The following is an 18093-nucleotide window of genomic DNA, read 5'->3' as shown; positions in this document are numbered from 1 at the left end:
GCCACACTCTAATGATCAGTGCCAAGACTTTGACCTGACAGAACCACCATAAAGCTCACCTCAATTTCCCAGAGCTGGTTAACTGTGTCGAGGGAGAACGTCCCTCACATGACCGTAGAATGAGTAACCTGCTGCGTGTGCTTTATAGAAGTCAGAAGGGGCCATCACTGTTAAGAGGATAAACCCAAACCATCCTCATGAAATGGTTCCCACCTTAAAAAAGGCATCATAAGAAAATAACAATAATATAATTGTTGAATTGAGAAAGTGTTTGGTGTATTTGGAGTAACGTTCACATCTTATTCTAAATTGGGGGAAAAACACATTTTGCAGGATAAAGGAAGTTTTAAACGTCCAATTGGCCCCATCAACTCAGACTTAAAAAGGGGCCATGAGTCTTATTTTTGACATCATTTGGTCTCTGTGAAATCCTTTTTTAGGAATACTTCTAGTATTATTCATGATCCTGTTTGAATTCCCGTCTTTATTACTTTTATGTCAGCAATTTATTGTGTAAATCAGAATCAGAAACCCTTTATTTGTCCGGCAAAGGGGGGAAATTTACATGATCACAGCAGCAATAGTGCAGATAAAGTGAGGAACAATGACCAAGTATGTACACGGTATTAATCAACCAATACCTTAGAAAAGTATTTACAAAAGAGAAAGTATGATAATGAAAGAAGTAAAGATATAAACTACTAAGCGGTGAGGAGGCGCCGTGGTTAACATCGTCATTCACTAGCGGTACCACAAAATACCCTGAATAGCTTTCATGATATTCAACAAGTAGCAGGATGTTAAGAAGTGTTCATTCAGGTAAATAATCCCGACCAGTTTTACAAAATGTGCAAAGTACTTTTTGAGCATGTTTTACTATTGCTAAGAATGTCCTTATAAACCTCTTTCAAGGAACATGCTTTTATGATGTTGTGTAAGCATAACCACATTAATTCAAACACATTCAACACACATACACAGAATGTTGTGTGTAATCTCCTGAAATCATGTGAGACAGCCCATAAAGTTAACAGCTTCGCTCAGAGGAGAGGGTTTTATGAGGGAAGCACCACTGGCCCGGTTACATGGCACTCCAGTTTGTTTGTTAGGTTGATGCCAGTCTTTGCTTCTGTTTGACAGGATTCACCTCCGCAACATCCAGCATCTGATCAGATTTCTGAACTGACCTCCTGAACACGTCTCCACCTCCCTCTCCGCCCCGGCCCCAGTCCGACTTTCCTCTTCCCTTCTCATCCTGAAAAAAGGAATGAACCAAAGTGTTTTTTAAATAGCATTGCAATTGACTAATGACCGAAACATACTAAGAGCCATGGCAGGAGAGAGTTTCTCCGCAAGACAAATGGATTCCAGCAGAATAATTAACTTAATTAACAAATTTGCATGCATATTCATCAAGCCATTGATGTAGCTCCAGCAGCAGCTTGATGAACGCTGCTGTAATAAGGATCTCATTTACATCCTGCCATCCACTGCCATTTGTACATGAAGATGGGATGAGCTAGAAAGACAAAGAGAAAGTAAGAGATAACCTGGTTAGCCGCTTTGTATCTGGAAAATACAAAAGTGTGTGTCTGCCCGATGCCAGTTCTGTTTCAAAGCTCTGTGACGGCAAACCCGGCCAATCCCACTCTCAAACACAGTGTGATCTGATTTAAAAAACACTGCTCACTCAAATAAAGAGTCAGATTAGTCTGCAGAATATTTAATGTATTTGCAGTCATTTGAAGCATGTGTCATTTATGCATTAAGGGAAAGTTAATGCCATCCTTTTGTCTCTATTTATGAAACGCTTCTGTCTTTTGAGTTGCAAATAGACAATTAACAGATGGAACCATTATACGAGAGACGTGGCCAAATCGTGACGGGGGCGTAAACTAGGCGGTCAAATGGCTCCTTTCCATTCCTACAGCCCTACTTCCTGTTACGCTTTTTAGTGTTCTGATTGCGCCATCACTGGGGATGGGTTTAGAGAACTGGTCCTAAATTGGTTCTGGTTCCCGATTGGTCAGTCATCAATTATCGATAAGCTGCTAGACTGACGTTGCAGCTATCGTTTATTTATGTGGAACAACCATCTAAGGTGCAGCAAAAATGCTCCCTTGTGAGGAATGTTATCCTCTCACAAATACGGCTCTGTGCACGGGACGGGTTTTTGTGTGCTGGTTTGGGAACAAATCAAACGCCATCAGCCACGCCCAATGATGGTGCTCTGCGGGAGCTGAGCCACAGAGGAATTGCATTACCTCCATGTGTTATCCACAGAGTGAGTGATGGAGTACAGGGCCATCTGTGCTGCCTTTCATTTGCATTCCCAAAAACTGTTCGCCTGGTTCCTCCACTCACTGTTTCATTGGTACACCAGTCTATCTTCTTTGTCTTTATTTTGCATGTAAGCAAAACTTCCTTTCACAAGTTTAAATGTTTTAGTCCTTAGTTTTATTCGTGCAACATATCATGGAGGTTTATTTGGAAACCAAAACTCTGTTGTGCATAGGTGCGGCTCTCCATTTAGGACACTAGTGGATCTGTTTAGTCAAAAAATGCCAAGTTGTGTGTCAGTGAACCAATTAAATGTGATGTGTATCCTTGCATTGAGGCATTTCTTTAAAGCCTGCAAATAAAATTCTGCAGCGTTTTCTTCGGGCTTGTTGACTGCAGGCAGTTCCACGTTGTCTGTCGTCTCGCAAAAAGCTGCAGATCGTAGATGTAGGTTCACTGCCAACACACCATTTGGTCTTTGTGTGGGCCGGGGAGTTGGTGTGTGTGCGCCCATCTGGAAATGCGAGGTACCAAGAGACAAACAAACAGATGTGTGCATATTTCAAACGGCACCTATACTCTCACAGAGATACCTCCTCCTCTATGATTTATCAGTTCTACGTTTTAACACTTTATGAAAAAGTACATTTTACATGTGACGTCTGAAAAGTCAACCATGGACATTGAGCACTTTGGCAAGGTATGAGGGAGCCGCACCTACACACACATTTTCTGATCTGACGTCCCCACCAACAGTGTGACAATGTTTCCCGATAGCTTTCTGATCCGTTACTAAAATTAAAAAGCAATTTATGGAACAAATGTGGGGCAAATAGTCAACTCATATCATTCTAGATGAATGTATGACATAAAGAACTGCTGCTCCTAACTATCATTGGTACCATTTAAGGTCAGTGGCTGGATAGAATACCCTAAAACTCATTTCAGTCAATCCAAAAGTTTTGGAGTTATTCAAAGCAAAGAAGAAATGTTAGCTTTGAGTGTCTGTGGAGGAAAAGTTACGCGGCCTACGAACATTCATCATCTAGGAGCCATTAAGGTCTGAAACAAAGGTCCAATAGGTCCTGTACTCTTACATTTCATGCATTGTAGAAAGATTCATTATCTAAAAGCAGAATTATTTCACATTAAACTTAAATACCTCTTCTCCAGTTAAATGGGGGGAAGAAACTAATGGTATTTTTAGGGACTATGATGGGGTCATTAGCAGTTAGTGGATGTCCGTATTAGCTGGTTATATAAATGGCCTCATTGTATGACATGCCATTCCAAATAGCTCTTAATGTGGCCCTGATTAGCCCGAGTCAAGGACAGACAAACTTCATGCAATTTGTCCGGATAGGATCCGTTCATACATATTTTATAAGTATGAACTGATATTTATTATTCATAGCTTTCAGATAGATGACTTCAATTGTTCTCTACGGGGCACTTGTTGGAGTGTTGGCCTTAGGACGGACATTTTCCTGTCCTTGAGGTAAAAAGTTAGAAGTTTCTCAACATGGGAATCAAATGGGGTCTCGAGATTACCAGACATTATCTTTTAAACTGGACTTGATATACTTGTATGTTCAATAAGCAAGAACAGTGGAGGGTTTTAAAGACAATACTGAGGGTCACCCTGCATATCAAAACTAAAAGGAGAAAATGGCTATAATGCTAATGGTTAGCTTGGAATTTAAAGCCTAGAGGAAGTGGACAAATATGTATACTTTACAAAGAAGGGGGACAAACGCAGTGATGTCACCTTGTGTTCATTCACTGACATATGGAGGCTTTTTTGGGGGCATTATTGGCCAATGTCATCTTAGTTTTGACCATTGCCATGTGTTTTTTTGGACACAGGATTAGCTACAATACACGTTCATGAACTGAAAACACACATGAATATTGAAGTTCCAAGACGAAAACATAGGAAACAACTAAACCAGAAAACACTGTTAGCAACTTGTCAACCAAAATGTGGCCACGCCCTTAAACAAACCCATCTATTGTACTCTAAAAAGGCACCATATTCATTCACTAAATTAGCTCCAAACTAAAGAAAGGAGTCTTCATAACATTAATGATTGAAAAACTCACAGGCAAAGCTTTATGTCCAACAACAAAAGGATGCACATTTAATTTTAAGTACCTGCAACTGCCCTGTTGACCTTAATTGAACAGGTGAGGTTTACTTCCTGTTTACTGGCTACTAAAAGCCTTCCTATTGGCTATTGCAACACAGCAGAAACAAACAGAAACAACAACAGCACCCCCTGCTGGTGAGAAAAGGAAAGCTCAGAGACCAAAAACTCTTCAGGAAAATGTTTCCTAAAATAAAAAATCAGGTGAGGATTAAGGTCATTTTCTCATAGACTTCTATAGTAACTGACTTCTTTTGCAGTCAGTGGAGCCACACCTGCTGGCCATTACAAATAATGCAGGTTAAAGCCACTTGCCCCCTTTGTGCCTGATTACATTTTAAGGAATACAGATTTTTCTAAATACGCCCCAGTTATTCCATAGTGTTTCCTGATAATTCCCACCAGGACTGCCTAACAGCCGTGCCAAAACAAAATGCGGGACAGTGCCAAACACAGAAATGTGGGGAGTTATTTCAGGGCCAGGGGACAGCAGGATGAATGCCAAAGTGACACCAGTCTGAAATGCAAATTACTTGTTGGCTGTCACCACGGCGTGACTTCAGTTTTGGAGCATCACCTGCAACCACCTCTCTCGAGAGCCACTGTTCTGAAGGGCTTAGTATCTTAAACCCTCTAATTAAAACTAGAATCCCTCCACCAGGCTACATTGCACCCTCCTCATCCAAAAAGCAGATTATTGAGATTTTAATGGAGGAAATTGTTAGTCCCACACCATCTGTGAGTCTGGACTTCGGGGCAGGATTTGGAAAATGGAGACAGAGAAAGAATGGAGTGTGTTTTTTATACATGCATATATCTGTGCACTCCACAGAGAGACAGAGGCAGACAAAGACTCACAGAGGGGACATTCAAATGTAGGTACAAATTAAAGAAACATTTCCTTTAAAATGACATTTATTTGATGCTTACTAAAAGATCAACCACGGAGCGGGATTTATTTCACACAACGTATTACTTTGGTTTGACTGTTCAAGCTGGCACCTTGCAGCTAATGTTAGCATAAGTGAGATATTTAAGGTGTGAAGATGAAGTGCTGTTTGCCACCCCGTCATCATTTAGTGCATATGGGTGAGAAGAGTGTGAAAAATAACTACGGTAGCTTGACACACTCTCCCATAATCAACCAGTGTCGGGTACAGTCAGGTACTTCACACACTTAAGATGTATTTTATTTAAAAGTGTGTTACAATTGTAGACATGATTTAACCCCAAATATAATATAAATATGTGTCAGAACAAAGCGTCTCCAAAAGTTGGAATAGATAGTTATCATTCAGTTAATCAGACGATGAATTTCCCCCAAATTTGGAAACTCATGGAGACGGTGAACATTTGTAAACATGTATTCCTCATACCCATGTTGGCAGTTCATTTATAAAAAATAACTGCTATATTCAAAGGAGAGGTATGTTACAAATGTCCTTTTTTTATCTGCTAAAAATCAGCATTAGATTTGCACACAAAAGTATTTAAGAGGTCAATTTCTCTCCTGATTTATAGGAAATAATGTGTAATTAAATATCTAATAGGCCTAATAACTTCTGCAAACAACACCAATCACTCATAACAACTGGTTGATGCTTAAAAAATCAAAGACAAAAATGCATAAATTAAGAATATCTCGTATACTTCCATAATTGGTTTTAACTTGTGTTTTATTTGTTGTATTAAACCAAAGCTGAATAAAGCAAAGTGCACCAGAACATATCCACAAAAATCCACTTCATATCTGACATCAAGTTGCCAATAAAACGCCAACATTACAGACCAACACGTTTTCAATAGTCATGTTTGTGATCCAAATTAAGGCAAAGCTCATCAGTACATAGAAAAGAGGAACAGCTGCCACACCCAGGGCCAAGAAATCACATCACATGTCAACAGCACTTCTGGAGCAAAAAAGCAGTGTTTCTACATTTAATTCCTCTGTAATTATTTTTGTTTTTATGCTTTAATTAATCATAAAGGAATCTCTGAAATATGGCAAGGCCTGAGTGTAACGCGCCATTATTACCACCCTTATCTAACTCAATGGGCCTAATGGCTGTACAATTCCACATTACACACAGTGGGAATAACTCCAGCTTCCCTTGTTATACACACATATATTTCGTTATTTACATCCTATTTTCAATACAACTTCCGTACAATATTTCCGCCAAAATCAGAGGAAACCCACATTGATTATCATATGAAATACATAATGACAAATGCAGATTGCATAGGTCCCTGTGCCTTATTGTAGCATTACGCTGTGGTTCGTTTTTAGCAAAGATTTAACCACTAAACAAAGCAGAAATTAATGTTGGTCACCTGTGTCTGCAAACCGTTGTGCCACACCCATCCCCAGACAAATAACATTTAATTGGATTAAATCAGATTAATTGACTCGATCATCGGGAGGCAGCACATTTCTAAATGTTTCTAAGCAACATCTCTACGGATCATTAATTAAGGAAAGGTTTATTTAAGTCCTCCTGCACCTGGTAAAACTGGCCCCGGAGGTGGATGTCATACGGGTCCGCGGAGGAGCTCTGGCTGATGGAGCAGTAGCGGAGGCCGTAGTGACAGCTCCGGTAGTCCCCCGGCTCCTCGTGTTTCAGGGAGAAAATCCCGTTGAAGTTCATAGGTGGGCTGAGGGTCCCTGCATCCAGGGGGCTGTCCGGAGAGGGGCTGTCATACAGGGCAGAGCCGCAGAAAGAGCCGAAGGACCGGAGAGGCCTGTCCTCCGAGCCGGAGCCCACCACCTCAGGCCCGCGGTGGTCGTGGTGGTGGTGGTGATAGGCCGGGTACAAGGGGAACGACTCCCCGCCTGGCTCCGAGACGAAGCTGCGGGTGTTCAGCTGCAGACAGCCGGCCACCAGGTTCGTGGTGGGCTGGGAGAGACCCTTGCACAGAGTCTGCACGAAGGTGAGTAGGTCCGGCCTTTTCCCGGTGCTCAGAATCTCACTCAGGGCCCAGATGTAGTTCTTAGCCAGGCGGAGCGTCTCTATTTTGGAGAGTTTCTGAGTGTTGGAGTAGCACGGAACTACTTTCCTCAGGCTGTCCAGCGCGCTGTTCAGGCTGTGCATGCGGTTTCTTTCCCGCGTATTTGCCTCAATGCGCCGCAGTCGGACCCGGTCCAGCCGGCCCTGGCTCAGCTTCTTTTTCTGGGAACCCCTTCTCCTCACACCTCGTTCCTCTTCGTCCTCCAAACCACCGTCCCTCTCTTCGTCCTCTCCCCGGGACTCTAACGTGTCCACCAGGGCTCTGCAGGGCTCTGCTTTAACACATTTGACATTTAATTGGTTGGTGGCCCAGCTGGTCCTGAAGGGGCTGCTGGTCTGGACGGAGGGGGGCTCATCAAAAGTCAGCATGATCTCCTGCAGCACGTGGGAGAGGGGGGGGGGGGGGGGATTAAAATGAACATTACAAGTAACATTAAACTGTTTTGTTTCCCAGCAAAAATATGACCCATTGCATACAGAAGAAAAGATAAGCTTGCTCCCCACTGCATCATGTATCTCTGAAAGAATGCTGAGTAAATATCCTTATTGTAATAAGCAGGTTATTAGTTGTAACTTTGGAGTTGAAGCTTAAATCTCGAAGCATGTCATAGCATAACAAAGCACACAACAAAAGCATACCAGGTTAAAATAAACAGCATGATATGAGAGGAATCAACAATGACTTCTGCACAAAACTGCAAAGATCCATGCAAATTGTCATGCAGCTATTTATTAACACCCTATTGTTTGTCCACTTCCTGCAAAAAATACAAACTAAATCTTCAATGTCTTGACTTTCTATCAGAGGATAATGGACGAGCTTCTCACCCAGCTTTGGCGTTAAATTCCAGAGAGCATCTTCCTGAAGCTTCCAAAATCAGACTTTCAGCAGCAGATATCAGTCCTCCTCCCTCCTCTCCTCTCCTCTCCTCTGTCTCTCTTCTTCTTCCAGCAGTAAAGACACTGATGCCATCTGCTGCTGACGTCACCGGGCAGGTTAGCTCCCCCGGGATGCTCTCTCTCTCTCTCTCGCTGTATGTGGCTCTATGTCTCTCACCCTCCTATCTTTTAAATCTCTCTATCTCCCCACATGCCTCCACCCCAGTGTTCCCAGTCTGACTGCAGTGCAGGGATTTGTGCCAGTCTACTCCCTGGGGAAAGATTTGAGTTTCTAGATGAGAGTCACATGATCTTGTGAAGCGATGGTACTGGGGGATCTGTTCACACCAGTTTGTTCTCATTTAGTCAACATGCACACTCCGGCATTATCCAGGAAAACACTGAAGGATTCCTCGAAAGGAAGAAGTCCAGACGACCTGTTACCTGTGCCTCACTTTCACTGGACTCGCATACCAGTTCACATCCTGCCTTGCCCCCCCCCCCCCCCCCCGGATGATGCCTCAGCTGGCACGGGTCTTTCTGGTCCAGTACACACACCAACATCTGATGAGTCAAACTCTTCCATCTCCAACTAATTACTTCACAGCAGTAATTGCAAATGCACATATGCAAATTCATATTAATTAATGACTCTGTTAATTAGCTATGTGGGCATTTGGGAACAATACATCATCGTGCAGCAGATAGGAGACAAAGAGGAGGCATCATCCCATTGTGATGTAAAAAAATGTAACATCCTTAAACACATGCAGGCGTATCCTAAAATAGTGGGTGAAAAAAAAGCCCCCTGACTCACTGTTAGAGACACTTTGCGGTCCTGAGTGACTTCATTATCACGCTCCCTGCTCCTAAACACAACGTGATGGGACGCCGGTCTGTAAATGAGGAGAGGAGCCGTCACACCGTGTGGCTGGGGTAACACTTCCTGGTGTAAGTGAGGCGTTTTAGTCCACCAAAAGTCACTGATAATTAAGTGAATCATACATTTCTGGAGTGTCTGAGGCTCTGATATACTACTTTAATGAGAAATACACCTTTAAAGGCATGTGATCTCATTTTTAACTATAAGAATTTTAAAAACAATTTGTCATTTTGAGCCTCTTATGTAGAAATGCTGTTGTTTTTGGCTGTCATTTCTTACTGTTACACTTTTCTGTATGAAAACACTTGAACTGGGTTAGAATATACAGTAGTAGGTCTTAACTGGTTGTATAAATGTTTGCCTTCAGGAGCATTTTCTCATTTTGAGCCTATTTCTTGTAAATACTGCTGTTTTTTAAACTGTTAGATACACTTTTTTGAAGGAAAACTCTAACACTGGATTAGAGTAAAACGTCCTTGGTCTGAAATGATCTATTTTTAGAATATGACTTAAAAGAAATGTCCCTTTGAGCCTCATTTCATTCAAAAGCAGCCTGTATGTGGATGGCACATGGCAGTGTGACGTGTGAGGTGTGAGGCTTAAATATAAAGCTGTGAATATGGATTGAAATAAAAAACACTTGGAGGATTGATTGGCTGTGTAAAGCTATGAGCCACAATGGAGTCAGGTATAGTTATTGCAAATGGACAAAAGAAGTCCTGCAATCTTGCACCATCAAACCAATTCCTCGATCAAGATTGAAATACCCCCCACTTGATCCGAGCCGTGATACAGACAGGAGCACATTTGGAAGCTTTGGGTAGATTGTTGCTCTTCAGATACTAATGCAACAACCACTCAAACATGAAAGACCCCACCGTGTTGACAATAATTAGTGTATAAAGAGCATCGCAATCACCTCTGACACACACACACACACACACACACACTCCATAATTTTGCCTTTCTTTTTTAATGTCTTTGCAGGGAGCACTGTGGAGACTCCTCTGTTTGGAATAAATGTCATAAGCTTAGTAATTAAACATGCTCTATCTCCATCTTCCAGCGGCATGATGATTCTTTTATTAGAAGTCGTGTTTTATAATGAAGCGGCTTAATGATCCATGTCTCACTGAGGAGCTGCTCTGAGGGGAGATCTCAGCATGGCAGTGCCACGGCCTGCTTTTACAGTAATGGCTAACCCTTTGCCAACATGCAGTGCCAGAATAGGAAGAATAGTACTTTGAGATTTCATTGCCAGGTTCATATTTGTATTTGGTGCTTCTACTGTGGCGTCTTTAGGGAAGCGTCATTGATTGAAAACCATGTTGAGCCACATCTTATAAAATGAGAAATGTGAAAAAACCAACAACAACAACATGGTAGGTTTTAGGAAATGGTTGACTGTGGTGTCGGATAAAGAACTTTAACATGCAAACCATGATATCACAAATGACCGAATCCTGAAAGCATCCTAAACCATTTTTAATTATCAAATCATTTTCCAAACAAACAACCACACATGTAACAACCACATGGCGTCCACCGTGTTCTGTGAGTTGTTCTGCGCTGCGATTGGTTGGCCACTGGCACGGTCTTCCTGAGCCACAGATGATCCAAAAGGCCCATCTGGCAGCCCGCTCAGGGTGCTGATTAGTCATGGACTGGGCCCCCTGCACCCTGCCCACTCCCCTACTGACTCCCTTGGGTGCTATGCCACCCACAGACAAGCTGTGCATATGGCCGCCTCCTCTCAGAAGCCTGCGGCCCCAATGTGTGGCAAAGATGAAGTTCAGAGCCTACATTTGTTTCCAAAAATCTGGAATTCCATGAAAATGTTTAGTTTTATTCAGAGAAATGATATGACAAGTGCATTAGAGACGTTTTATATTCAGGTGTGGCTTTAAATGCTCGTGTAGTTCAGCCAGTAACACCTTTATCTATGTAAAATGAAGCCAATCAAATTATTTTTATACCATCGGATAGTTGGGAATGTTCCTAAAAGGGATCATAAAGTTACCTAACACACATTCTTATGTGAGCTGATGCATACACTGTATATGTTTACATTACACACATGCTTTATCTCAGTTTATCTCAAGTTCTCTGAAGTGGAGAGCACTTTGTTTAAGGTTGGAAATGTTTTGTCCCCTCCTAGTGGTAGAAACAAAAAGGACAGCAGTCACACAAAGACAGCTTTCACATACATACACAAACACACACACTCTGGCTTCTCGTCTGTTCTGTATTCCTTCTCTCCTGAGTACACACAGTTTAACTATTGAAAGAGGAACCATTTGCATTTTAAAGATAGCCTATCAGCTCAGAAGCCTGCTGCTGCTAACAGTCATACAAAGTGTTGCTGATAGCAGACCTAGCCTTAAACTTTTCATAAGCTACAAACTCCAAAGCTTTACAAAGGTTTGCACCATTCAAATCAATCAATGTTGCTAAGCTGTGTTATATCCGAAAAGTCAGAAATACTAGTGACGCATGTGTGTGACAGGTTTTCACCTCACGAAACCTCAACCTTTGCATGATGATATAAATATACACGGCGAACAAATGCACTTGTTAGGGTTGGACAGAAAGGGTGTTACTGGGACAGGAAAAAAGCAGTATGCAAATACCAAACAGTACGAAACACTGACAAGAGCAACAGTGACACCTTTACAAACCTGCAGCATGCATTTGTTTGTATGCTACGCACACCCAGGAACATGAAAACTTCTCCTGAAGTATTGTGGCCACAGGCAGGCAGAAGCAGATAAAAGTGGAGCAGGAAGGCATCAACAAGTCAGCCAGGGTGTAATATTTCCTTGTAGGGCTGAGGAGTCTGACCAACTCATTTGCATGTCCCTCCTTTGCTCTGGCATGTTTACCATGCGGGACAGGAGCTGAATGAGAACTGCATTGCTCTGCCTGGAAGTTCAGCTCTGCATCTTCACAGAGACTCCTCACTGTTGGATCCACTCCACTGCTGCTGCTGCTGCTGCTCAGGACAATATGAAACCAGGAAACATCAATCCATACACAGGTGTCTATGCTTTTCTGCTGGGTTTTAGTCATCATTTGATGAGCTGTTGATACCTCCATGGCGTTTAAAGGAGCTCTTGCCAAGAGGACCAATCTGGCTGCATCCAGGGTCTACTGGAGCAACATGGACCTACCAGGGTTCATCCCGGATCAGGACCAGGACGATAAAGGTACGGAAGCCATACAAATATTCTTTGTGAGCCAACAAACACACACTGTGATTAACCCAGGCTTTAGGTTTAACCATACTCACGTTGTTGTCAAAGTAAAGTTAACCTAAAACAAAAGTTACCTCTAATTATTTACTGCTTTCAATTTAGTTTGTTTTGCATTCAAGCCATCATAATATGAACTTTGTTTGAGTTACCATCAGTGAACATCAGGGTTTCTATTATTGTTGCTCAGTGATGCTTTGTTTAAGGGCGCGATGTGGATAATAGTGGGATGGACTCCCCAAATTAAGTCAAGTTTTGATGTCAGGAAGTCATTCAGGTGAGGGTCAATGCCTCAGAAGCAAATAGAAGATTTAGAGAAAATTGGGTAAAACATCCAAAGCTGTGGCCAGTTATAGATATGGTTCTTTGAAATCCAGGGATTTTAATAAAAGCATTTAATAGAGAGAGTATCCAGTCCCTGAGCAGCTCTGAAGCTGTCCATACAGAGAGTCTGTCAGGGGAGATGTTGCTGTCCATTACTCCGCTCTCACTGCACACTTCCTTCTTCTCTCTCTTTATGTGTTTGCTATCAGTGGTTACTTGTCAGTGGCTTTATTATAATGTGTTGCATCATGTCAACCGCAGGAAATTCGAGCCAGGACAGTGTCAGGAAATGGCTCACCACCACAGAGTGAGTATTCACATGGGAATCCAGGCTGCTGTAGTGATGTTAAAAGTCCAATTCAATCATCTGTTGTTCTGTGTTCTCTTACACATCGTTATGAACATTACAGCTTCTGCTATGTGCTGCATGTAAACATACCATGCACATGTTTGGGTGGTGCACAAACCATATGAAATACAGTGTTTGGCACACAATTATCATAATGTATTGCCCACAAATGTGTGTGTGTATTCTCCAGTGGTGGAAAGTAACACAAATTATCAAGTGCCAAACTTAAGTACTATTTTGACACCTGTGTACTTCCCTTGAGTATTTCCATTGTTTGCTACTTTATACCTTTACCCCACTGCATTTTAGAGGCAATTTATTTACTCTACCTCATTTATTTACCACTTCTAGTTACTGGTTACATACAACAACAACAAAAACACTAGGTATGCTTAAATGATATAAGAGTATGTGCTAATTCAATTGAAATACAAACCAATTCATTTTAAAGTATATAAACCTGGCTCCACAGTGACGAACTGCAACAGTAAAATGCTCTTACGTGTATGTGTTAGTGATTAAAAACAGGATCATATAATATTTCATGATAATTAATACTGTGAACAGAGCCAGTCTTCATATTGACCACCTTTACTTTTGATACTTCTGTATATTTACTTAAGTAACATTTTACATTCAGGACTGTTAGACCATAGTACTTCTACTCTTACTGAAGTAATCTGAGTACTTCTTCCAACACGGTGCTTTCTCAAACCTTGTCCCTCCTTCTGATAAAACGTGACCTGTGTTTGCAGGGAAGATGCAAAGCACGAGCCACTGCAGGAAGCCGCAGGTAAGACCAATGGAAATCCCTGTCTGCTTTCACAGCAGGGAGGCGTCTGTCATCTTTATTCTGTGTCAACTTTCTATGGTCTTCTTCCTCCCTGTGTGATTCAGCGGCACATGATGGTGAGTACATGTTTGCTTGGTTCGGATGGCTTCTGTAGTAGTCAAGTGAGTTTTTTTTAGTGACTGCAGTGTAATGAGGTTCGTTCTGAAGTGGTGACTGGCTCGCTAAACGTGTTATTATGTCACCCGAGTCATTAGCGAGTGTGAGACAACGCAGACATACAGTAGCTGACATGCGGTATACAGGAGCTGTGCAGTAACAGTTACATAACAGTGGTTAAGAGGATGAGTTCCTGCTGCTGTAGTGTTAGAAATACCAAGACGTTACCTTTTGAACCACGTTTATAATGCTCTTTTTGAGATTGAGATTATGTCATATCAGTGCTTTACTTGTTAAGGACTGTTTTATTTTCCAATGCTGAATTTAAAATGTTCTTAATAATGACACTTCTAACGGTGTGAAATCAAAAGGCCTCACTTTAATGAATGTAGTGCGTATTACCTAACTACACACCCCCCCCCCCCCCCGAGGCTAACCCATTCAAACAGCATGCAAATGGTGGTTGAGAAAACCATGGGAACGGCAAATTGCTCCTCATGCGTCTGCCCGCTCCTCCCCCCATCACCTTGAAGAAAAGCAGTGCTGCCGGGCTGCTAGTTACCCAGGAGGCCTCTGTCCACTGTTCTGGGCTTTTTGGGGGTCTTAAAAACTCTGGGATTGGGTGTTTGTGTCGATCGGCAGATATTTGGTGAAAGTTGTTTCACTCAAACACACTGACCTCATGGTGGCAGTAGAGGCTCCAGCTGAAATCTAGTTTCTGACTGGAAGAGCACAAACAGTTCATTCAATCAGGTTTTTGGACTCCAAAGCAGCAAAATAGGACCCAAAATATCGTTCTCTCTACCCTTTCTAATTTAAATGTGCTATACATCTCACACTCCTTTTGAACAGTCTACATTTCTATATGTCCAAAGCCTAATCTTCTAATTTATTGGTTTTACTTAGAGTTGTGTTGACTTGTTTGGCTTCGGCTGGTGTTGAAGGTGTGCTACTAATGGTAAATCTAACTACTTTAAAACAGTACTAGAAAATAGTCACAACAGGTCAAATAAAACGAGCAGACTAAGATCTTCTTTCTTTCTATCATGATGTATGTAATATAATTTAGAGGTTCAAAACCTGTCAGCGTCTACCTCCTAGGTTGCCTATATCTGTGTCTCTTGAAGGCTGGGGCCATGGGAATTGTAGTCTTTGTGTAGTCCCTTGACTACAGAGGTCATATATAGGTGTCAATATTATCTGACCTGTCTTTAAGACCGTTTGTCTTAACAGTTTTTCCGACATGCTTTATAAACATGATCCCATGCGGCTGAACCACAACACAGTGATGTTCCCTCCTATCTCCTGCTCCTCATGCCGTGTGTTCTCTCCCTCCTGCAGAGCCTCTGAAGAGGAGCCCCAGCAGTGACGATGACCTGGCCTTGGGGCTAGAAGGTAAACAGCCTCCCGCTCTGGACTTGTAAGGTGACATCCTCAGCGGGGAATCTTTACAAGCCAGTCTGGCAAACACATTCAGCAGTTTAGGAAAGGATTTATTTATGTGTCAATCTTCCAACACCTACACACACACACACAGAGGATTGCCAGAATCTGCTGTGTATTTATACTGAGGATGGTACAGAGGGCTGTGGGTACACTCAGGTCCAGACCTCTAAATGGATTGAATATTTTCCTGTACTGTGTATTGCAACTTCAGGACAGGGCACACTGACTTAATTTCAGAAGTAGTATGCTTTATTATCCTCCTAAAATATGAAGTGGCAGGCTACACATAAATATCTAGGTTGTCTAAATGTAGAGTAGAGACACAGATCGTAAATCGGCAGTATTTTGTCCTGTGTAGAGGATGAGGAGGCAGGGTGGATGTCAGCTGTAGGAACAGAGGGACGGTGGCCAAATCTGATCTGGTTCCACTTGTCACCCTGCAGTTGGACTAAAGACTCTCCCTAGTGCCATCATACCCTTGCATCTTTGTCTGCTCTAAAGGCATGGCACTTAAAAACATCCCTCACATAGATGCCTGCAGGTTGTCAAAGCAGTTTTTGACATAACTAATGTGTGCATTAAAACAAAAGTGTGCAGAAAGAGACAGACGACTTGGTTCTTGACACCATGCCAGTGTCAAATGGAGTCTGGGATAGAAAGGCAGAGGCTACTGCCAAAACCCAAACACCCACTGGAGGAATAAAGAAAAGAGGGGTGGGGGGTAGAGAGAAACGCTTTCCTAATATAGCTCAAGGAGCCCTGACACCAGACCTGGACAGGATGTGCTGACTCTGAACCAGCTGAGAATCAAGGAGCCTGGCTTCTCCCTCTCTGCCTGTGTCATGTCTGGCCTCATGTGCCCCGTCTACCTCCCCGTCCTGATAACATGACTTCTCTCTCCTGCAGCGTCTTTATATGGTAGCCGGGGAGTGAGGACGGTCCAGGAGTTTCTGCGGTAAGGACGCCTCTCTTCTTCTTGTTCTCCTCTCCTGTCAGATGTGCATGTAGAGGGAGGCTGATCTCTAGCACGCAGCTGGAATCCATGCTAACACGTATTATAAAGAAGAATATGATCGGCCTACGGGCGTCTAAAGCTCCTGTCAGTTTGAGCTCTAGACTCAACATATCTGCCGTACGACTTATCTATATTTAATTCTTTATTGTTGGTTAAACAAAATAACTTTATAAGTGTCCGACGCTGTTGTGTTATCTCATGTAAGCACATTCCCTGTCTGTTCTGAATACCACTGAGAGCTATCTGTGACTCTTCCTACGAAGCCCAGCTCTATAACCCTGTATTTTACATTCCTTCATAACACAATAGAAAGGTTAACACGTTGTAAAATCTAATAAAAGTGTTGCTTATGCGGTCATGTTCAGTCCCCTCTTTGGCAAGAAGTGTTGTTACATCTAATTTTGATTAAGTCTCTGCTAAGACTTTGCTGTGACTATTTTAAAACGTTTTAATGTTATTAATTAGTTATAAAGCTTAGTTCAAACAGGAACACAAACACTTTTCTACAGTCCAGGGATTAAAGGGTTGACAGGATGGAAGATATTAAACACATTATAAAGATAAACATTTTGCATAACTGCACTTGAAGCAGACGGGGAGCCTCATAAATGCATTTCGTATAATCTGCTTACAGAAGCTCCATTATTCTTAGACGCCTGGTTCAATGCAAAATAGGGAGAGTACTTCAATAGCTGTTCCTGTGATGAGTTACAAGGAAGAGTTGTTATTCTCTCTCTGACTACTTTTTAGAATAAATAAATAAGTGCCCTTTGTTTGATTTAGACCCTGTGACTGACAGCTGTTGGTTCAGGAGCTTATGGAGCCGTACAGAAAGTTAGACATATACCTACAAGTCATATTTACCAGGCAAATAAGCCGCAGTGCACACAGCGCAATTTGCATAGAAAGCGAAAGCATCCGAGGAAAGTTATTACAACGCCTGACAGCTGAGCAGAAAATATGAATCAGCTGCAAAAGGGCAGAAGTATAAAAGGTCATGCCCAACATGTTACGCAGGGTTATGATCGACACAGAGCTGCAGCACCATGTGAGTACAGCTGGGATCCACTGCATGGCCGCTTCTTATTCTGGGAGAGCAGCGTTCATTCAGATCTTAAATATTTCACACACAGGGGGTTGATAGGAGGCTGCATTTTATCTGAACTTTCCATATTATTATCTCTATTTAATAATCTGTCAGACAAGTGGTTTTCAGACAAAAAAAATGAAACCAAGCAACTTTTTTTGACTGTTTGATATTAATGGGGCGTGGTTGTACACCCGACACAGTTAGAGTAAAACAAGAGGATAATAAATAATCTTACAGTATGATCTTATGAATCATTCCAGTGTCAAATGGCTATGAGCGGTCCAACTTAACAATACCTTCTTTATATATTATAACAGTTAACTCAGCCAATGCAAAGAGCCAAACTAACAATGAATTTGTCCGTCTCAGAAGTTCTGAATCAATAACTGGTCGTTTTTTATAGTCATATTTTTTATGAAGAGCGAATTATTATATTACAATTTGAAATATGTGATTTGTTTTGTTCTTCCTC

General features: G+C 42.0%; 1 protein-coding gene across 1 annotated transcript; it reads right to left on the bottom strand.

The window, feature by feature from the left end:
• Positions 1-5447: 5447 nt before the first annotated feature.
• neurod6a (neuronal differentiation 6a) lies at positions 5448-8484 on the bottom strand. Its single transcript, XM_063912902.1, has 2 exons — positions 8264-8484; positions 5448-7810 (listed from the first exon to the last, which is right to left on the bottom strand). Exon 2 carries the CDS (start codon positions 7802-7804, stop codon positions 6896-6898), a length of 909 nt encoding a protein of 302 aa, XP_063768972.1. The 5' UTR covers positions 7805-7810; positions 8264-8484; the 3' UTR covers positions 5448-6895.
• Between the last annotated feature and the right edge of the window lie 9609 nt (positions 8485-18093).

The sequence above is a fragment of the Eleginops maclovinus genome, chromosome 21 (genome assembly GCF_036324505.1).
Source record: "Eleginops maclovinus isolate JMC-PN-2008 ecotype Puerto Natales chromosome 21, JC_Emac_rtc_rv5, whole genome shotgun sequence".
NCBI lineage: Eukaryota > Metazoa > Chordata > Actinopteri > Perciformes > Eleginopidae > Eleginops > Eleginops maclovinus.
The sequence above is the reverse complement of the archived record's forward strand: the minus strand, read 5'-3'. Positions and strand labels throughout refer to the sequence as shown.

What these genes read in the sequence shown, in the direction of transcription:
- neurod6a (XM_063912902.1), bottom strand. Translation starts at nt 7,804, where the DNA reads ATGCTGACTTTTGATGAGCCCCCCTCCGTCCAGACCAGCAGCCCCTTC.